This window comes from Diuraphis noxia, unplaced genomic scaffold (genome assembly GCF_037042655.1).
Source record: "Diuraphis noxia isolate RWA-SAM2 unplaced genomic scaffold, SU_Dnox_SAM2 contig0002, whole genome shotgun sequence".
Classification (NCBI taxonomy): domain Eukaryota; kingdom Metazoa; phylum Arthropoda; class Insecta; order Hemiptera; family Aphididae; genus Diuraphis; species Diuraphis noxia.
In genome coordinates, this window is record NW_028301712.1 from 10,169,210 (window position 1) to 10,191,359 (window position 22,150).

The 22,150-nt window shown below is 26.6% G+C and overlaps 2 protein-coding genes across 5 annotated transcripts in view; one reads left to right on the forward strand and one right to left on the reverse strand.

The window, feature by feature from the left end:
• Nucleotides 1-22,150, reverse strand: part of LOC107169223 (uncharacterized) — a 52,400-nt gene that overhangs the window by 16,119 nt on the left and 14,131 nt on the right. The gene's annotated exons all lie outside the window — the stretch shown is intronic.
• On the forward strand, nucleotides 6,089-21,972 carry LOC107166796 (uncharacterized). 2 transcript variants are annotated; one of them, XM_089221279.1, is made up of 5 exons: nucleotides 6,089-6,437; nucleotides 18,928-19,032; nucleotides 19,442-19,674; nucleotides 21,172-21,442; nucleotides 21,521-21,972. In XM_089221279.1, exons 2-5 carry the CDS (start codon nucleotides 18,930-18,932, stop codon nucleotides 21,682-21,684), a joined length of 771 nt encoding a protein of 256 aa, XP_089077405.1. In that variant the 5' UTR covers nucleotides 6,089-6,437; nucleotides 18,928-18,929; the 3' UTR covers nucleotides 21,685-21,972. The 2 variants fall into 2 exon arrangements, with proteins under 2 accessions (XP_089077405.1, XP_089077404.1); XM_089221278.1 differs by lacking the exon at nucleotides 6,089-6,437 and adding an exon at nucleotides 6,449-6,669.

Genomic DNA, 22,150 nt, shown 5'->3' on the forward strand with positions numbered 1-22,150 from the left:
GAAATTTTAAATACAGGATTCTCTCCTAGTTTTTCTACATTTCACAAAAAAAAAGTTTAGCGGGTAGTTAATTTATTTTTTTACGATTGTTTGGAATTAACAAAATTGACAAATTCCCATACAACTATTTTCTTATTCTCTTGTTATTAATTAAATATATTATTAAACCGTAGGTCGTCTTGAAATGTTCGTCAAATGTTTATTTTATCATTTTCTACACATAATACATGTTTCTAAATATAAACTTATTTTGAGGTATTTATTGACCCACTCAATTTTTTTTTTATGTAGGTAATGATAATTTCGTTGTTAAATAATACATATTATTTAATGAAAATGTTTACAATTTTTATTCTAGATATGTATAGACGCTCTGCAATAGTAAAAATATTCTGTCGTAGACTCGTGGTAGCCCGTTTAGTTATGTATATAGTTTAATATTTGTATGCATCTACCTATCTAATTACCTGTACTGTGATACTAATTATTATATGACCTATACGCATTGTTGTTGTATACAAGTATAGAGTATGTAGACGTGTAGAGTGTAGTGTATAATGTATAATATACAATATCACTATAAACTATATAACTATTATAGTTTTGTAAACTAAACAGTAAGCTACAGTAATTTTTAAGAAAGATAGAAATATAGATGCAATCATGCAGCTTCTGATATCTCTGACTACTTTTTACATATTATTTTAGAAATGTTACTATTATTTTTGTTAGCTACTTATTAAAAAAAATTAATTCTAAAAAGTAAACGGGGTTACGAAAACAATGGCTATTTATAGTTACAGAAAATAATAATATTGAATCCATTGAAACTATTTGTTTAAAATTAATTTTTGATCATGTAATATTGAAATATTGTAATAAACGTCTTGGTTAAAAATTTAGCAAAATACATAGTATCCAATTAAAACACGATCTTACAGAACGATGTAGAATAAATGTGTATAATTCTATAATGGCAATTACAGTTAAATACCTACCTATTACATTAAATTATTAAAATGTGTTTTAAGTTGCAACCAATTAAAATTAAAATAATAAAAATATTTTATAAAACATTAATTTTATCAGCATGGTAAATGTTGATCGTGAAATGTGAATAGATAAAATAAACGACTGAGAATTTGTTCTAGGCTCAACAAAATTGAATCTAAGAATATAAGTTTATATTTATTAAAATTTTAGTTTTGTATATGCTTGTAATTCAACCATAAATTAGATAAACTTGATAAATCATGAAATGATGTCTATGGTATCGATTACAGTCTTAAAAGTTTATTGTGTTGTGTTATAAAATCAACATATTTATTGCCAATGTCGGCCCTTTAACACATAGTAGTAGAGAAGTATTAAAATACATTGTATGCAATAGTTAAAAACAAAATTATGATAACGAGAAGTGGCCAGGATGTTTGATTGGAAGGGAGAGGCACTCATATCACGTACCTATCTATATATATACTTAGTTCGCAAGAAAAATATGTCACAAATGTTAATATTTTGTTTAGTAACTTGTGAGGAAATACTTAACAAGGTTAAAATTTATCTTCAATTTTATTTTCGTTTGATATACGTAGTAAACATCATTTTAAATCTAAAACTAACAGATATTATATATAGAGAATAATCGTCAAGAATCAGCGTGGTCCTTCATCCTCCTATTAAGGTAAACTAATTGTTTTATTTTACATTTTATTTACATTCGAATAGATTTATAAAAAAGAAAAAGAAATTTAGTTGTAAAATAAATAAAAAGACATGGTCACGTAAGACGTAATAGAACTCCGCAGTTACACCACTTTAAGGATACGATCTCAGGGTTTGATTGACAATAATTTATAACTTATTTATCAATAATAATGCATTGATAAATTTACTTTTTAACCAAACGAAAACTAAATGTGCCTTTAAAATTAAGTATCTATAGTATTAATACTCACACTTACATTTAAGTAGATATTTTAATCTGGTTCGAATAGAACCGTCGAGAAAACAAGTTTCGAGCTTTTCATATTGGTTCTTTATACTTTTTACTATATCAGTAAAAAATAGGCGACATATTTCAATCATTAGAATACTTATTGTTATTGTTTGACTATATTAAATCTGTTATGTATATAGTATAACATATTTAATATTATATAATAGATGCGGGTCTCCTCATATTATACAAATATATTATTCAACTTATTGCAAGATATTATATTTTTTTAATAGAATATATTCTTAGAAATCTTATGGCACTTTATTATCAATAATTTTGTATATGGTTTATTTTATTGATAGATATCTGAAAATCCAATATGCGATGAGCTGCGACGGGCATTTTTTTAATTTAGTCTTTATTTGTTGCTTATGCGGTTCTAAAACAGTATTAATAATATTTTAAATTCATAGGCAGTGATTTGGGAGTGGTAATTCATACGCTTAAATAATTCCTAAGTCTCCCATCAAAAATAAAAATGAATGAAAACGTTATTGAGTAATTTAAGTTAAATCTTAATAGTTTGTTTTTGTGTAGTTTTGGTCTGTTGTTACTCGTTGAATTCGATTTTATTCTTTGATTAACCGTCTTTTCCTGGAAATAGAAATCGTTTAAAATGTCAAACAAACTGGAGTACGAAATTATACATTAAATTAATATACATTAGTAAACTATCATCGTGGTTAAAATAATTATTTTAATAATAATAATTATAAAAAAAAATAATGTTTTCCTAATTTTCTGGTTTTTTTTTTTTTTTAGATAAATATAGTTTACTAATGTTTTAAGCCCATCATTTATATATTACTTTAAAAAAAAATTAAAATAATTCATAACGGAAAACATTTATTTAATTTTTTTTGAAATATAAACAAAACCACAAATAAAAAGCTGTCATCCTGCGGTGATTATAATTTGTCTACGAGTTACTACTAATGAGTATAAGCGTTTTAAATTCGCAATATTTGCATATTTCTAATTTTTCTATTACCTAACCTAACCTAACCTTTTTTATGGCGCTTATTGAGCAATATATATATTTTTTGTAAGCTGGTGAATTTTCTATAAGCAATACAGCAATACAATTGTATTTTATATGGATGTAATATACTAAACTCTTTTTCATCAAAAAATATAAATATTGCTATTAAGTAATTAATTATTATGTTTGTTTTAAGAATAAAAATAATAAAAAATATAGTCAACAATAGTTTTTAAATTTTACTGTCATAGAAATAATATATTTGAGTTTGATTATTTATAACTTTAATTTATATATCTTACCTATAATATTCGATTTCAAGATAGTATTTATTATTGTGTATAACAGAAGAAACAAAAACGTTTTGGATATTATTAGGATATCTGATTAATTATTTGTTAAACACTTTCCAATAACATTTGTAAAAAATAAAAAATAAAAATATATTTATTGACGAATTGGCGATCATTTCTAGTAAATAACACATTTAGAAATATGCATATATGTGGAATCCACTGCAATGATGGTAGGTAATTAAGTTCAATACGCTATAATATTTCGTATTAATAAGAATAAACATTTTATTTAATTTATTTATTGTTAAAAATTATAAATAAATAAAATTGTTGATATTTTTAGCACATATTTATGTATACAGAGTACATCTTTTGATGTAATAAATACATAATACATTTTGGTTGTATAAATATTAAATACCTACATAAAAATCCATTCCTTACATATATTATAAAAACCGTGATAATATATATTCTATTACATCGAACCCAAACGTTGTAAAATAATCACTGCGCGAACTTCAATAGATGACGTAAAGTATAAATGATTAAAAAAATGAAAGTATGTTAATGTTAATGTATACAAATCGATCGTATCAAGTGTTATAATGATTTGACCATTGTACTTTGTATTTATTATTAGGTATTATTTATTATTACTAGTAGTAGTAGATCCGGTAACGAATCTTTATCTATTTTTAAAATGTACCTAAACATAAATAATTACAGAGATATGCCCTCTTCACACGGATGGTTTATCAAAAATACTATTTACAAGTACGAAAAACGTTCGCGCTTTCCATAATACACACGCGATTGAAGAGGGACAACGTCACGTGGTTGTTCCCGTTAGAAAAAAAATTGACACTTAAAAAATACGGAAACGATTATATGCCGACGCGTATAAATTATATTAATGGCGTTCAATATTAATGTTTTTACAATAGGTGTAACGCGTTTTAATCGTGATGCTTTTTTTTTTTATCTTCGGATTATGTTCGCGTATATACAAAAAGTATAACTCTACGTGACTACATGTGTTGATACATCATGATATACTGAGGTATAAATTATAATAATGACGAGTATTATTTGATAATTATCGTGGTCGGGTGTCAAGAGGGGAACGGATCAGCTTAACACTACATCGCAATGTACGCATGGAACGTGCAGACGGTTTGTGTTCGTGCGAAAAGGGAAGAATTTTCACGGTAGAGAAAGTGAGATAAGACGCGACAGCACACGGAGGCGGATTAGAGCTGCTAGGAAGGCCGTGGAAATCTCAGCGACACGCGCTATAAGAAAGCTGCAAATCCTATGCAAAACCAATGTGGCGTTTGAACGATAAGCTGATTATGATGGGTAAAATGATATCCGTAATATTGTAATAATAAACTGTTCGAACCGCGCCTAAGCTGCAGGAAATATCAACGATTAAGAGAGCTGTTTTATATCAATACAACCCACACACATTACCTAACCTAACCCACATACACCAGCGACACAACTGCTGGCTGGGCCCAAGAACTACAAATCTATAATTACCGTACAAGATAAAAATAAATGCATATACATCGTTATAGTTCAAAACCAACTATGGGGTCCAAAATCAGAAAAATAATACCAATAACCGTTGCTATATATGGCAATTGCCATACTCAATTTACAAAAATATGATATATCCTTCTGATAAAAAAAAATTTACCTAATTCAAGTAGAAAACATAAAAATTCGATTTTTGATTAATTTCACACTTGACATTCTCCAGGGGGTCCGGACCTCCCGAGTTCACCCCTTCGGTGCACTGCTGACACCCACTCTCACACACACACACACACTGACGATATTCGACACTGTGGGACGGGGTTTTTTTTTTTTTTTTTTGTTTGCAGTCTATACAATACGCCGTTGCACTCTGCGGCTTGCAGCAGCGTGGAGGCGGTTGCGGTGGTGTTTCGGTCTGATCGACCCGATAGAACGACCGTGGTGCGAGTGTGCGACCGTGTATTTACGTTGCGTTCACGGGCAACGACGCGGCGCCACGCGACAATACCACCGAGCTCCACGATTTCGTAGCGCGCGTGCGCGTGCGCGCATCAAACACCATATGAGAGGTGCACGCGGCATCCCTTATTATTATACGTGGAAAAAAAAGGAAGATATTTCATCAGCGCTATGTTTTTGCCGCGCACCGTTTTTTAAACATTCCGACATATCCCTCCCCTGTGCGGCCACCGACGCCACCGCCGCATACCTTATATATACATATTATGCCTACCCGGTGTACATTTTTCGTTCACGAAACGAACAATAATATAGTGTAATCCACGCCGTTTCCGGTGTGCGCCGCGCGTGTTCGCGTATACGAAGCATTATACCCATTATGTTATACATCGAAATGTAGTGCACGAATAATATGGCCGAGGACATCCGTTAAAACCGCACTCGGCGGCGCTGCAGCGATACCACATACTTCGCGAGCGTAGTGAGACGGGCACCCGGTTTCTTCTCCTCTCCGCGGGTCGCGTTATTCCCCCCCGCACTTACTGACGTCCCCTACCGCCGTCACTCGTCGGTTAGAACGGCGGCGCGCACGTAAAACGTCCCCCGGAAAAACGAATCCGGGCTAGTGGGGGGGGGGGGAGGCCCTCCCCGCCTTAGACACGAATTCGCCGTGCGCGTCCATCTGCAATGATCGGTGCAACGGATGCGCTGCGCAGATCCGTGTTCGAGAAAAAAAACCAACAACAACAACAGCAATCGTAACAACAACAATAACAACAACGGCGCACCAGCCACAGCAGAGCCAAAACACGCGGTGGCGGTGCGCGTGTACACAAAACGCCGCCGCCGTCTACAAGCAGCAGCAGCAGCACCAGCACCAGCAGCACCAGCACCAGCACCAGCAGCAGGCCGTCGGCTGAGCCACGCTATTATAACTTCGGTTCGGTCGTCCACGTTTAGTGTTGGAACTGCCCCGGTGTGCAGGCGAACAGCAAGGCGGCGGCGCGCTGCAACCCGCGCGCGCACAGACACACGCACACACGCAAGCGCGCGATCGGCGCACGCACACACACACACACACGCAAACATACACACACACGCGCGCGCGCGCGCGGATACGATATATTATTATATCAGTAGTGCTCTATCGCAAGTAGGTGGTAAACATTACACATTGTTTTGTTTTCGCTATTTCAGTTTATTTAAAATTTTTTTTATAGTTATGTATACGTTTTTATTTATGTTGGTGTAATTATTTTTAATAATTATTTATATGTAATTTTATTATTCGCCATACTTTTGTATTATTATTTTTTATTGTTATTATTATTATTTATTTAACGCCGTACATAACATATATTATTTTATATATAGCTACATTATAGGTACGTACGAAAACAATATAATACCTACTCGTTATATTTAGGTATAGGTACTCTAAAGTCTGCTTAATTGCTCTTTGCTTGGCCTATTATATTTTATTATTTAATCGTTATCGTTAATTTTTATTACAATATTATATCGCGGTATTTTTGTTATTAATATTATTATGGTTATTCGCACGACCGTGTTCGATATTATTTTCGTATTGCACTATGCATGCATATTATTATTTCGCTCGCTTTGTCTCGTCGCAGTCGTCTACATCGTACATGTGCGTGTGCTTAGGATAATAATTCACGTTTTTAGGTATAAAGTGCATTATACATCGTACGTGTGTACATGATGTGTAAAATTATGTCGATGACCGATGTAGTTCACGTTTTTTTTTTTCTGCGTCTTGGTCTTATCTCCGTCGACGTAACCAAAAAACAACAACAATGTCGCTTGTCGTCGAATAATAATAATATTGTTATATTGATCCCGTCGGTGTGTCTCGCTCCGTGTCAGACTGCTTGGAGTGTGTTCACACACAGTAAAAATATGTTTCTGCCGCGTATTGTTTTGGCGCCAATTATTAATCAAAATCTCCGACGACGATAACGGCGCCGACACTTAATTTTTCTGTCACGATCGATCCACCGCGTTCCGACATTGCTATTCGACACTATAATAATAATATAACATTATAGGAACGCAATCAATAATATTATTAGTACTATAGTTTTTTTTTTTTAATTTCATTATTATTATTTTGAATTTTTATACTTTTTTATACGATAATAAAATTATTACAATATTATCGATGTTCTCCGTTTTTCCACTAGGTCCTAAACCGATTCTCGGTGCATCGCGTTACTCATAGAGTCATAACCCAAGTTCCGACTGCGCTACAGAGTGCAAACAAGTATATTATACACAGACATCACTATATTATTATTATCGACCCATTTCACGAGACTTCGTCTGGCATATCCTCCGTCATAACGAAAGATTTGATATGATACCGAGTCGTTGCACGAAATAAATCATTTCTGAAGGCCCGTGTGGAGCCATGTACCATTGTTATCATACGTGCCCGCCCAATTGTTGCAGGGCACGTTAATGCCTACTTTATTGCGCACTTAAGAGGACGTTAGCACGATACGTTAAACGCGTGTTACGAATTGTCCTTCTTACGAACGATAAGCATGGCAAATTGTTCGCTAAAAATGATTTATTTTACTTCACACTCTATAATTTTTAACCCCAATACATATGAATTGACCGATAATCGAACTCATAGGCGAAAATATAATCCACGCACTACGTAGGCTCTTTCTTAATGCTAATAGAACTTCATTATAAAGCAAGTTATGAGAATTTTAAAATTGTAAATTTTGGTTGAAATCTAATAATTTGTTTAAAAATTAAAATATTAAAACAAGCCTAAACGGGGCTTCACATATTATTTCAAATTTAAATTCTATAGTACGTAAGCCAATTTACTGCAATGTTGAAAGCTACAGTTATAGATGGATTAATGATTATTCTGAATAATATCTGTATGTAGAATTTGCCATGATATGCGTTAGAAGAACGGAGAAAACTCTATATTATGCAAGTATAACGTCCTTTTAATAGTTGATGCGTAAATTGTGTAGACCATAATAATATCAGAATTCCGGTACGTTAGAAAAAAAATCTAAATCTAATCTATAAAACAATGTAGTTACGACTTATATAAGAATTATGTGGGTTTCCTAAGATATTTTGGCAAATATTTTTCTAGACAGTCCAGACGGTGTGAGATAATACAATGCAATTATTGTCTTTATAACAGTTAATTTTTTATGCACCAAAATTAGGTATTTATCACATTTGTTATGCAATCGTTGTTTTTCATCAACATTTTTTTTATTTATTCATCCGGAAAAAAGTATTCAAAACAAGAATACTACTAAAATAATTATTGCGTTTCGAGTTCTTCTATAAAATGAAATAAATTATAATACCTATATGTTTGGTTTTAATTGGCGAATCAAGATAAAATTTAAAATAATTATATAAACCATGTAATGATGTAGCATACAAGTTTATTAATTTAATCGAACATGGATATTTTAAGAAAAAAAGTTGAACTTAACTTAAATTTACATGATTTTAATTTAAGTACCAGTGCATTGTATTACCAAAAAAAAAAAAATATTAATTATTATCTCCGTTTGTATAAACGATAGTATTATGAAAACGCGCATACTCGACTAGTATTATTGTATACCTACTTACCTAAATAACTAAACCACAATCTTATCTTTACTGTTGTTTTGTCTTTAATATGTACACTGTAGTTTATAATATATATATATATATATTATGGAAAGGCATTTAATAGTAAAATAGGTACCTAAAAACATACATATTTGATTCAATAAAATTGTAATAGAGTATCAAGTATTCACTTGGAATTAGGTACCTACAATACATGTACTATAATATGATCACGTATTCACGAATATTATAACATTTCAATTTTAACCGAACTATATCATTATAATATCATGAACTTTCAAAGCACAAACAAGTACATCATTATTATAATATTGTATACTAATACATTCTGGTGAAAATTGAAATTTTATCATTATGTTTAGATCATAAATAAGTTTAATAAATACTTTATAGTTATTAGGTAGTAACATACTAACGTCTAACACAACATTATGTTGTAAGGAATGAAATATAATGCAATATAATATAATGTATCATATCGATAAACAAATTCTTATAGTTCGAATATGTGAAAACTTTTTTTTGAAGATTTTAAAAACAGTTTTTAATAATATTATGATTTTTATATACGAATTATTTAACGAATTGAACAAATTCATATGAAGTAATAAATGAATCAAATAGAATTTTTTTCGTTCTGTGGCTAGTTAACAATTAAAATATTATGAATTTTATTTTGATTTGTTGTATAAATAATATTGTTGAGTAACTAATAAGTACCTACCTGGCTACCTATCTATATTTATTTAACGTAAATATTAAAGTACTTATAGTCTATAGAAAATAAATTACGTTTAAGTAATTAAGTTATAGATAAAACTATAAAAGTAGTAGTTGAATAATCTGTAGCGGTATAATATTATATTTAAATTATATAAAATTATACATCAAAGTGACTGGATGTTTCTAACTTCATTATCCATGCCTTCAACTTAATATGAATGTATTAAATAAATAAATATGACTTATGACTTATTTATTTTCAAATTTGGTAAAAAAAGCTTCAACTACAAACGTGTTTAGTCTTTGTAAAATTCTTAATAGCACTTTTATACTTTATAACATGTGTAGACTGAAGAATGATCAATAATAATAATAAACATAAATATTGTTTGTTGAGTATGTAACATAATATGACTTTAAGTTACTGTTTTCATTGATTTGATAACATAAATGATATATTATCTTTAGTCTTTATAGCTAATTTGTATAAAATCATTGTAACGCTAAATACGAGATAAGAGTTAAATTCATATGCAAGCTTGTTTGACAACATTTTGTTTTATATTAATTATTATTTATTAAAAACTATATTATTACCAACATAATAATTGAATTTCTATTTATTATTTTTTTATCATAAATAAAAAAACTAAATCATATTTATTATATTTATTTTGTATTTATTATATAGTATTATATTTGGATAGTTTATCGTTAAAGACGTTAAATTATATTGAATACAATTCGGTAATAATAACATAATCATTTCATTTATGACTTATGTGATTCTATTTTCTTTTCTACAACATGATCGTAAAAATTGCAGATCAGGCAATTTTATTTTATTACTTGAATGTACAAATACTACGAGTAGTTTTCATAACTATTTGTGTTATAATTTATTAGACTATTTCTACATTCAACTATACGCTATTTCGTTGGTTTTTGTATTATTATTACAAAAAAGTGTAGGTAAATCATTTAACGCAAAAATTACATTCATTGTATTTTGTTTGTAGTATTGCTAGTGTTTGCAAACGTACCATAGTATATTTTGTTCTTGTACAAACAAAAATGAAACATATTTTGTAAACTAATAAAAAAGTTTGTTTTGCGATGCATTTTTAATGAACAGTTATTGATTATTAAATCGTGTTGGAGTAAAATATAAAATAAATTAAAAGTACACTATATAGATTATTGTTTCTATATAATATTTTAATAAAATATGATACTTTGGGAACCTCGTAGTAACGATTAAAGAAATTCAGTTTTTTATACTATAACTTACGGGTAATCAAATTCATATTTATTATAGAACCTCAATATCAATTTAAATATATACGTAGATATAGTGAGAGAGAGAGGATGAAGAAAAGAGGGGCAAATGCCTTCGGCAGAACAGGGTTCTAAAGTAGATAGATGCTGTATATAAGTGATGGAAATTTAAACTTTTTTGTTTTCATACCTGCATTAAATAAGGATACTGCTTTAGATCGTGCTTTAAAGAAATTATTAAACGTATTTCGACTTTCTTCACACACAAACAAAATATTTATAAATTGTCGAATTTTAGTTCTAGAAATCACTCATTATGTATTAAACAAAAAATTAATAACCTTAGCTGTTGATGTTTTTAAGTTCAATAAAAAAATATATATACATATATTTATTTTGTAGTTGTTTTATATATAATATAATCAATTATTTTCTGGTTTAAATATATTTTTAATAATTCATATGTATTAAGTACATTGAATATATTAAGTTTTCCAGAATTTAATCATTTTAATAAATTGATAATTTAGTAATAAAACTTATATTTATCACATAACTATCAACTTCACGGTGTCAGTTGATTATTATAAGTATATTCATATGATTTGTTTCTTTATAAGTTGGTTACCTATTTTAACTTATATTTCAGTATGAGTATTATTTATATTTATCTAAACTTTATTGATTATTATTTGTTATTTATTAAGATGGCACTATTAATATAGCATTTTTCTATACATTGATCAAACAGTTAATATTAATATAATATTTTGAGTGTTTAAATTTATCTCGAGGATTACTCTTTTACGGTTTACTTTTTTTTATTATTAAGACTTTGATAAGAATAGTATAAATATCAAAGTTTCTTAAAGTTTTTAAATATTCTTTAAAAATATAGCATTTAATAGTTTATAAATTAAAATATAACTCAATGTTTTATCATGGACAAAAAAAAACTAATTAAAGAGTTAAATTAAGTTGTGTATATTGTGTATTTTAAATCATAAATTCATTGAGAAAATCATTTTAAATTTATTATTTTGTTATAACAATAAATGACCTAAGTGTTAATACATTTCTATAGGATTGTAATATTATGTAATTTATATAAAAATGGAGTTTTCACGAATATCTCAAACGAGTGTATTTTGATGTATTAGATAATTATGATGATATTTTATACTATATTATAGTATAATATTTATAACATACGAAATATAATTGATGTCACAGATGTTAGTTAAATTCTATATACGTAATTAGAAAATTGTAAGAACAGCATAACTTACTAAATAATGTTTATAAATAATCGATTTATTAGTCAATGGTAACTGGTAAGAAAATGATAATCATATAGACAGTATACCTTTGGCAAACCATTCTTTGACACTTTGCCAGAGGTATACTAATAGGTATATAAATTTTATAAAATAAAAATATTTAATTATATTTTAACGTAGTGCTTTTGTTAACTTTTTTGCTATTACCTATAGATACGTTTATTTCTGAAATATTTGTGAAAGGTACTCTAGGGTTATAGGCTATTCTATAGCTTATTTATATCAAACCATTACAACTAGATATAGTTTTATAGAGATTTTATATTCACAATATTAAGTATAATATTTTAGTTGGAATTGAAAATACTTTGACTTTATCTTCTAACTATTGCAGTTGATATTTCGGTATGGTAGATATATATATATATTATTTTGTTGTAAGAAAATGTAAACAGAAACACAAGATTAAAAAATAATAATGTATACACTGCTCTATAATATTACGGCTCAAGTGCGACGTGCTCTACGTTTGTAGGACATTGTTATTAGGACTTTTATTACTCTATGGATCAGAGACACACGGTTCATTGCATTATAGGAATATAGAATTATGTAGTTTGGAATTTGATGTTTAAATTGTGTATTGATTAATTATATTTTTTGTTCAACGCGGAGTATGTATTATTAAAATGGTTTAAATATAAAACATTAACTATGAATTTCAAAGGTTTTCATATTGGTATAAATTTACAAGCTATATAACTTGGACTATATAGTATATAATAATATATATAAGCCATTTAAAATAATACATAACGAAATACGTAGTTAAATGATTTATTGTGCATACAATTTTTAAGTTATTTAAAACTTGTATCATTTTACTATTTAGTTTATTTAGAAACAAAAAAGATAAAGCACCTAAACTCACAAAATAATTTTAATGTAAATAATATTATTATTTTTAATACATTTTGAAACATAAATCTGATTAGACCGGCATTATATAATATACGTTTTCTATTGATAAATGATAAATGCGTTGACATATTTTTATTTTACTTAAGATATTACGCAATAAACTAAAGTGAATTGTGTGAATTGTGATTGTTATAATAATTCAGGTATTAATTACTTTATTTTACAGTTTATTGAATTATTTCAAAACTATGCAAATGAATGAGTCGAGTTACAATACGATATTACGAGTTATTATTATTATTGTTATTATAATGTTTTTAATACACTGCAGTAATTCATTCAACCCGAGTCTGAGGAATTCCAAACGTCCTCGAACTTCTCTTATAATAATACGCCAGCTAATTTATCTCATCTCTTGATTACTGTAGTTAACTCCGTACTTAAAGACCGGCTTTCGTTCCCATACAATCATCCGTGGTATCCTTTACATTTAAAGCATTCCAACTGACAACAATTCAATCGTTTGTATATTATATAGTATGTGTATTATATAGTATCGGAAATAACAACAATAACATTTGGAAATTGCATTAAGAAAAAAGGTCATTTAGAATTCGTATTCGATAGAAAACAAGTTTTCTTAAATATATAAATAAATTCAAAACTATATATTATTACAAAACATTTTCAGATGTTCAAATGTTGATGCCGATTGGAGAATTTATATAGGTATATCAATGATGTGATGCACTATTATACTATAACATTTGATCCAAATTTTAATCTTTAATTGAATTTTTGCCTGTTATTTCTGTAATTTCGCATAGATTCTGGACGGATCTAGAAAGTTTTCAATTTAACAATAATACATATCCATCTAATCTTTCCCCCGGAGTGGTTTAGTGTTATAGTAATTACTAATCGTGTGTTTCATAAAACCTAGCAGCAACAGGGCATGTATAGCACGCATTCGTATACCTTCACACTATATGTATACTATTATACGATCATTTGAAACAGAATCTACATTCTACATAGCTCAATGGAAATTTTTAATTTGAAAGATAAAAAATATTATGAACTATACGAATAAGTATTAACTATTGGTAGTAGTAAGCAGACACTTTAGAAAAGAGTGTATTTTTATTTTTATTAAATTATATGGAACTGATACGAAGTGCATCTTTTTTTTTTAATTTGTAGATTGTAGATACTTTTATTTATTTTTTATGTTTAGTTTATACAATAGAAAAGAGATTAATACCTGTATAAATTTTGGATAAGTTATAATTGCTGTAAATGTCAAAAGATAGTTCAAAATTTATTATTTTTTAATCGATTTAATTATTTATTGTGAAATATATTTCATTATTAGTTTATAAAAGTTTTTTATTTAATTCAATCATTATAACGTTGGATATAATACGCTCAACTCTCAAACTCACAAGTTGCATTACTATATATTTAGTATTTAATAAAAGATTCTTTTATTTCTTTATACATAGTTTGTAGGTACTTATTTTTATTCATTGGTTTATGGCTGTCTATTAAAACATTGTTAAACTTTTGTTATCGAGTTTTTAACACTGTTTATATTTATTTATTTCACCCAATTCAATTACAATCAAATAACTAAAATAAATAACATTAATAATAATATCTGATAAGTATATCAACTGAGCTATAAGCTCATATCTGGAATACGAAGTACATAGAGATATAAATTTATAACTCGTTTTATATTAAAAATTTAAAATACTTGAAAAAATAAAAATACGACTTATTTCAAATACTACAATATAGTAAATAGATATTTTAGAAGAAAAATTAACATCAGCGTTAAATATGGATAAGATATTATTTTTGAACATATTATATTTACTTTTATCATATTATTAATACACACATTCTCATCAAGTTCACTAACTATTTTGTTAATTGCCTTTTTCATTTGATTTTTATTAACTAGGTATATCATTATTTGATTGGATTGACTTTCACATAAACTTTTTCTATAACAATTTATATGGTTACGAATCTAAAAATACGTAAAAATTGTTTGTTGGAACATTTGAACATAATTTACTAAGTGCTAATTTGTAAAGGGCTTATATTTGAATTTTGTTATGAAGTTATAATAATAATATTTTATGAACTTAAATAATAATTATAAAAAAAAAAAAAAAAATAACAAACCTTTTTTTGTTGATATTTAACATATTTAGGAATAATAATATGTTTTCGCGAAGGCTCAATTTCTCTTAACATTTACAACAAACCGTTACGAAAATAGTATTCGTTGTATAGAAGATATAATAATAGTGATACCTAGCTATAAACACCTTTTGTAATTAGTAGATATGTACAAGTATATTGCTATAAATATATAGATATTTTAGCCACGATTGATACTAACCAAAAAGCCTGAAAACATATTTTTTATACATACAAATTAATTAAATATTGTTGCTAAAAAAATATTTAATCGTTTTAATGGTATTGTAATACATTAGCTATTATTTTTATTATTATTTTAACGAATCAACAATAGTCTAATTTAACATAGTTTTTTCTTCAAATTGTTGTTATGCATTTCTGCATATCTTAGCAGAATTTAAACAATTTAATTTTAACGAATGAGTAAAAATATTTATAATATGTAACTTATAACTTAGGTACTAATAATAATTGTTTTGGATCTAATTGTACATATATTTATTTATAAAAAAATGAATATCTTCTGTTTTTACCTACGTTGTAAATTCTGAAGGATATTATATTTACATATAAATACAATAATAATTAATGGTAGGTATAAATCGTCAAAGGAAATTAATAAGGGTTATTAATTTAATTTATGATTTGATCAATTTTACCCATTATGTAAAAAAAAACAATTTATAATTTTAATCGGCATGCCAGGTTATTTAATAATTCTTGTATAATGCTTGTAGCAAAATACTTATCAGGTTTGTAAAAAATTATGTAGGTAGGTGTAAATATATTTTAAGAAAAATGATGATGTAAATATTAATATGATAAAGCATATTATATTTAAAACACCCATGTATTTTATCATTTGATATTTACGATGTTTATTTTATATAAGCAACGATAACTAAAACAGGTTCATTATATTTTAGATTCCATATGCATTATTTTCCGATCATTAATTAGTGCTTAATTTTTATTGATCTTGTTGTTTGCAATACAAATTGTTTTATTTTATTGATTGATTTAAAATATCGTGCTTGATTGTCTAGAATCAACTTATCATTAATTTCACGTTTTGTATGTAGGTAATTTTTTCGTAATAAGAAATTTCATTCTTCAGTTTAAATGTTGTTCTGCTTTAGCGTGAGAATTCACTAAGAAATTTAGTTACTTTATATTTTAGTATTTTTATTACATTTCATATAAGATTGAAAAAATTCTGCATTTTTTACTACAATCATAATGATTAAGATTTGGTTCCCACGAGAAAGTTAATTACCCAGTACCTACTGAAGTTCGTAAATTACTACATAATACAATTGAGTACAGGGAATAGTTATTTACTATTTATATATTATAATATCCTATGCTTTACATGAGATATTAATTTTTTGATTAAAGAATGTTATTGTTTTGCTCAATATCTACAAGATTGTGAAAACATACACATGTGTGTTTCATTTCATTTGACAAAATATAACAATTATTAATTGCAATAACTAATTAGCGTCTAGCTACTAGGATTAGTTATATTAAAAGTGGTAGGAATCAGCTATATTGTTTCACGCTCAATGACCATAATATTCTGCAATTCTATGTTTTAAAAAATGCTTATTTTGCACTGAAAAGCCTACCTACCTATAAATATTGATTATAAATACTAGTATTAATAATCAATGCTATAACACATTACCAAACAATATTATATTTTTATATTTTTACAACCTATAGTACCTATATTGCTAAAAAATTAAAGTGAAAATTTGAAATATTAATAACTGAAATATTTTGAATATTAAATATTTATGTATTAGTAATAATATTCTAATAATATTTGATAGGTGTTGTATTTGAAACATGTACTATTTATTGGACATTTTGAATGAGTAAGGGAGTAAAATTTGTGAAAAAAATAATTTGTTTTTGAATGACCTAAGCTTATATTTTAGATATGCATTAAAGTTTATATAATCCAATATACATTTTAGAAACATGGTCTATCAAATATTTTTAATAATCCAACGTCATAATATACTACTTTAAAAAAAGTCTTAATTATCATTTGTAACTTTAGGTATTTATTGAAACAAGTTGTGTTGTTGGTAAAAAAAAGTTTTTACATTTTTTAGAAAAATATATTTTTTAAGTAATTTTAAACCAGTGCTTAAATCTGTTAAAATCGGTTTCTTCATTAACTGGTTTAATAACAAAATATAATTTGCTGAAAATGAAACAAAAATTGTATGCTTAATGAACAATTAAACACCAGTTACTTAACTAGAGTTTAATTTAAAAAAATATTTTTTTTACAAATTTTCAAGTCTCACTCTTAATAATATTTTATATATATTTTTTCTAATAATCAATGATTAAAAAGGGTAATTTATAGGGTAATTTTATTTAGTTATTTATGGCTTGCCTATTTTTCAATTAAGTGTTAACAACTTGAAATTGAGTTGTTATGTTTCTAGATGGTAGTTTGTTTTTATAATATATTTATAACTGACTATTTATGATGTGTGAGGTATACCTACTTATTTATTTCAAAATCTTATGTTTGTGAAGCACTTAATATAAGTAGAAATATACAATATATTGTGTTTTTTGTCTTATATATTTTTAAGATAGTTGTAATATAATAATATAATATTATTTTTTCTAATTTTAAAAGAAATCTATATATAATATACAAGATAGTACAAAAAGTAAATGTTATGACATAAGTAAAAGACGTGAAAACGTCTGACGAAGAGGGAGCGTCCAGTGTTAACACTTCCAAAGTATAATACTTAAAAATTAATTTTATTAAACTTCATTTTTAAAATAGGTAACAGTTGGTATTTATATTTTAAAAATGATATTAGCTAACCGGAAAATAAAACAACAAAATTAAACGGGTTTTTTGAATCGAAAATATTAGAAGGAAAATCAAAAAACTAAAATAAATTATTTCGATTTGAAATCTTGATTAGAATATAGTTTTTTTTTAAATTATAAATTACATATTATATTTTATATTATTATCTATTTTATGTATTTACTTTGGTATAAAAAGTGATTCATTTTTATTTATTTTGGTGTTGAAAATATGTAAGATTTAACAATTTAAAATGTTGTAATATTACTAGTTGAATTAGTACATTTAGTTAAAAATAGTATATTTATCATAATTTTAATTTCGTACTATACCAGACTATTAAATAATATTTATCATAATTTTAATTTCGTACTATACCTGACTATTAAATAATAATATTATTGATATAATGATAATCTAATACATATCTGAAAGTTAAATGTAGAATCTCTTGTTTATCTTACCTGGTGTAATAAAATAGTTGTTTTTAAAAATAAATACATTCACTGATGTATTCGCGGTGTCATATAATAAAAATTATCATTATCTCTGCTTGCCTATAAGAAGGTCACTTGAATTAAATAAAAGCTGTGTTAGATCTTGTATCATTGCTGTACATACATTTGTTGTTAAATGTCGAAATATATCGTTGTATACAAATACAATTTTTTTTTTGGCTAATCTGATTAATAAAGCATCATTTTTTTTTAATATTTCAGAAATGACGGGAAGACGAATTGTGGTAATGGCCAGACATGGCGAGAGTGAATGGTCTAAAAACAATGTGTTTTGCGGATGGTACGATTCACATTTGTCTGATCGAGGTAATTCATATTAAATGCTTACTCGTATAGGTAGAAATTATGGTTTTAATCATATTCATTTATAATTGTAACTTTAAGATAGTTATAAAAGATTAATATTATAATTATTTTATACATACATAACATATTTATTTAATTTAAATAATTGCCAAAGCTCAAAAATGTTTTTTTTAAATTATTTTTACTATCTATCTGATATTTATAGTATGTAGGTACATATGTACAATAAAATAAGTATAATTAATTATTAACTTTAATATTATTAATTATTTTATCTATTTAGCGTATTTTATCGTTTCTTACATTATACGTTTGTTTATAGTTACTATTCTAACTTTATTTTTGCATTAATTTCTATACTTTATATAATCTAAAACGAATAATTTATTATTATTTTTTGGCATGTTAGGTATGAACGAAGCTCTTGAATGCGCAGAACTGTTGAAACAATCAAATTATAAATTCGACAAAGCTTATACATCTTTGTTGACTAGAGCTCATCAGACTTTAAAGATAATCACTGAACACATTGGTCAGCCAAATCTACCAGTAGAGGAATCATGGCGGTTAAATGAAAGACATTACGGAGCTTTAACAGGATTTAATAAAGCTGAAGTAGCTGAACAATATGGTGAAAAACAGGTATTATATTTATGACATATGTATATAGTGTATTCCTTATAGGTCCTAGACTGGTTATATTTATATCTGTAATTATAATTTGATTAAAATCTTGATTTAACCAAATTGTATTTGTAGTTTATGATACTCAGTTTCATTTTAACAAAGCAGTAGGTACCTACATTTGTTGGGTTCAAATATTTTTATAGGTATTAAAAAAAAATTGGGAAAATCAATCCACTGTAGGTGGGATAAGGGGATTCGATATCATGATTTTCTGTCTTTGTCTAACACATGTGTGACATAGGATTTTAGCCTATATTATTTGCTAAACTTTTTCAATGACTTTTTACTTTTTAGTATAAGCTTTAAGGAATTTAAGAGATAATATAAAAAATGCGGGGAGGTCAATCGTGACGAAAAATTCAAATTGGTTTTTAGAATTATTATCGTTTCATTAGATCAACTGATACGTTTGATAAAGAGTAGGTACATCTAAAATTCTATGTCGTAATAGTACATTAAACAAAAACAGAAAATAACAGTTTCGAATCCCCTTTAGTTATTTGTTTTAAAAAACATCATATATTATAATTTTATATCATATATGATTTTTTATCAACATAAACGTATGAGTTTTTAAGTAAACGCCAATACATCCTAGAACTGCGTGAATAGGATTGTGGTATAAATATTTTAAAATAAGTCAAAATATTTAGAAAATTGCCTTGTGTACAGAAAATATTAATTCAAGACGTTGGAATTATTATTTTTTGAATTACAACAAAATAATTAAAATCGTTGAAAGGAATACCGTTGTTTGTTCGTCTATAAATCCAATTTTGAGCAATTTGAGTAAACATGTTTGTTAATTAAAATTATGCGTATGTATTTCCGATAATTTTTTTTTTTAATTTATTCTCCAAAAAGATAATGGGTCCAACTAAATATGTTCATGTATAAACAACTTTAAGTTTTCTTTTTTAAATTTTAGCTACCTATATACAAATTGAAATGTTTATAATTTTTTATCTGTAAAATAATTTGCGTTATGATTCATGATTTTGAAGAGTTATGCCCAAATTTGGACTTCAAACTTTCAAATTATTATTTTTTTGATTTACAACAAGATTTACATTGAATTTTAAATATTAAAATAATATAAAGGTACCTAACTATATTTTATAAATAACATTAAATAGATAGGTGCTAATTTCAAGTGTCTAAAATTAATCAGGTACTAGTAAACTTTATCTATAAATTTAAAAAAATATTTTTTGTTATTACTTGATATATAATTTATATTATGTTAGTCTTACAAAGTATCCATTGTGTAAAGGTTTTGAAGATATTTTTATTTAAATTATTAGTTTCAGCGCAATTTAAATTTCAAAATATTTTATTTTTATTTAAAATATGGTTATAAAAACTTATATTTTACATTCTGAACCCAATAAGTTTACATTTATATTATCACGCGTATATTTGATTAATTAACACATAATTTGTCATTTTTAGGTACAAATTTGGAGACGAAGTTTTGACGTTCTTCCTCCTGTGATGGACCAGACACATAAATATTATATGTCCATTTGGTGCCATCCAAAAATCATGGCTCACTCATACACTTCAAGCGAAAAATTCCCATCTACCGAATCACTTAAAGAGACGATGGAAAGGGTTATACCTTATTGGGATAATTTTATTGTGCCTAATATTAAACGAGGACAACGCGTTTTGATCGTTGCCCATGGTACGGTTTTACGAAGTCTCATCAAGTACTTAGATGGTAAATATTATTTTTTATTATCGTATAATAAATATTAAATACAATACTCATTACTGTTCAACTTTTTTTTTAAACTAGGAGTATCAGATAATGATATTTGCTCAATAAACATCCCTTCAGGTATTCCATTCGTTTACGAATTTGACGACGACATGAATGTTGTGTCTTCGAAAAAATTTTTGGGTGATAAAAAACGAATAGAAGAAGGAATAGCAAGAGCTGCATCAATCGGTTCTCATTAAACTGCCAATTATGAAATCGACTTAAGCAAATGACTATTTTTAATCTGGAATTTCGTCAGATATTTGCTATTTAATTATTAAGTTTATTTAATTTTATAAGTTAATTTTTAAATATTTAATTACTGATAAACTATTCTTTTTATAATAAAATATATTATTAATAATTTAATGAAAATTATTAAAAAATGGTTATTTGTGAATTAAATGTATTGCAGAAAGGTAAAACGCATGATTGAAAATTTTTAAATATAGTTTTCTATAAATTATAAAATAAATTTTGTTTATCTATTTGACTTAAAATTAATCAATGAATAAATGTAGGGAAGAATCTCAGAGATACAACTCGGTAAATTTTTTTAATAATAATAACTCTCCAACCTTCACTTATTTTATTTAAAATTACCATCATCGTCCTTCTTAGATATTGAAATGTTAATTGTTTTCATAACCTGTGTTTCTTATGAAT

Excerpts from the sequence above, each read along its gene's own strand:
- LOC107166796 (XM_089221279.1), top strand. The coding sequence starts at position 18,930 with ATGACGGGAAGACGAATTGTGGTAATGGCCAGACATGGCGAGAGTGAA. Across the intron at positions 19,033-19,441 it reads TTCACATTTGTCTGATCGAG|GTATGAACGAAGCTCTTGAA; the intron begins GTAATTCATATT and ends TTGGCATGTTAG. Across the intron at positions 19,675-21,171 it reads AACAATATGGTGAAAAACAG|GTACAAATTTGGAGACGAAG; the intron begins GTATTATATTTA and ends TGTCATTTTTAG.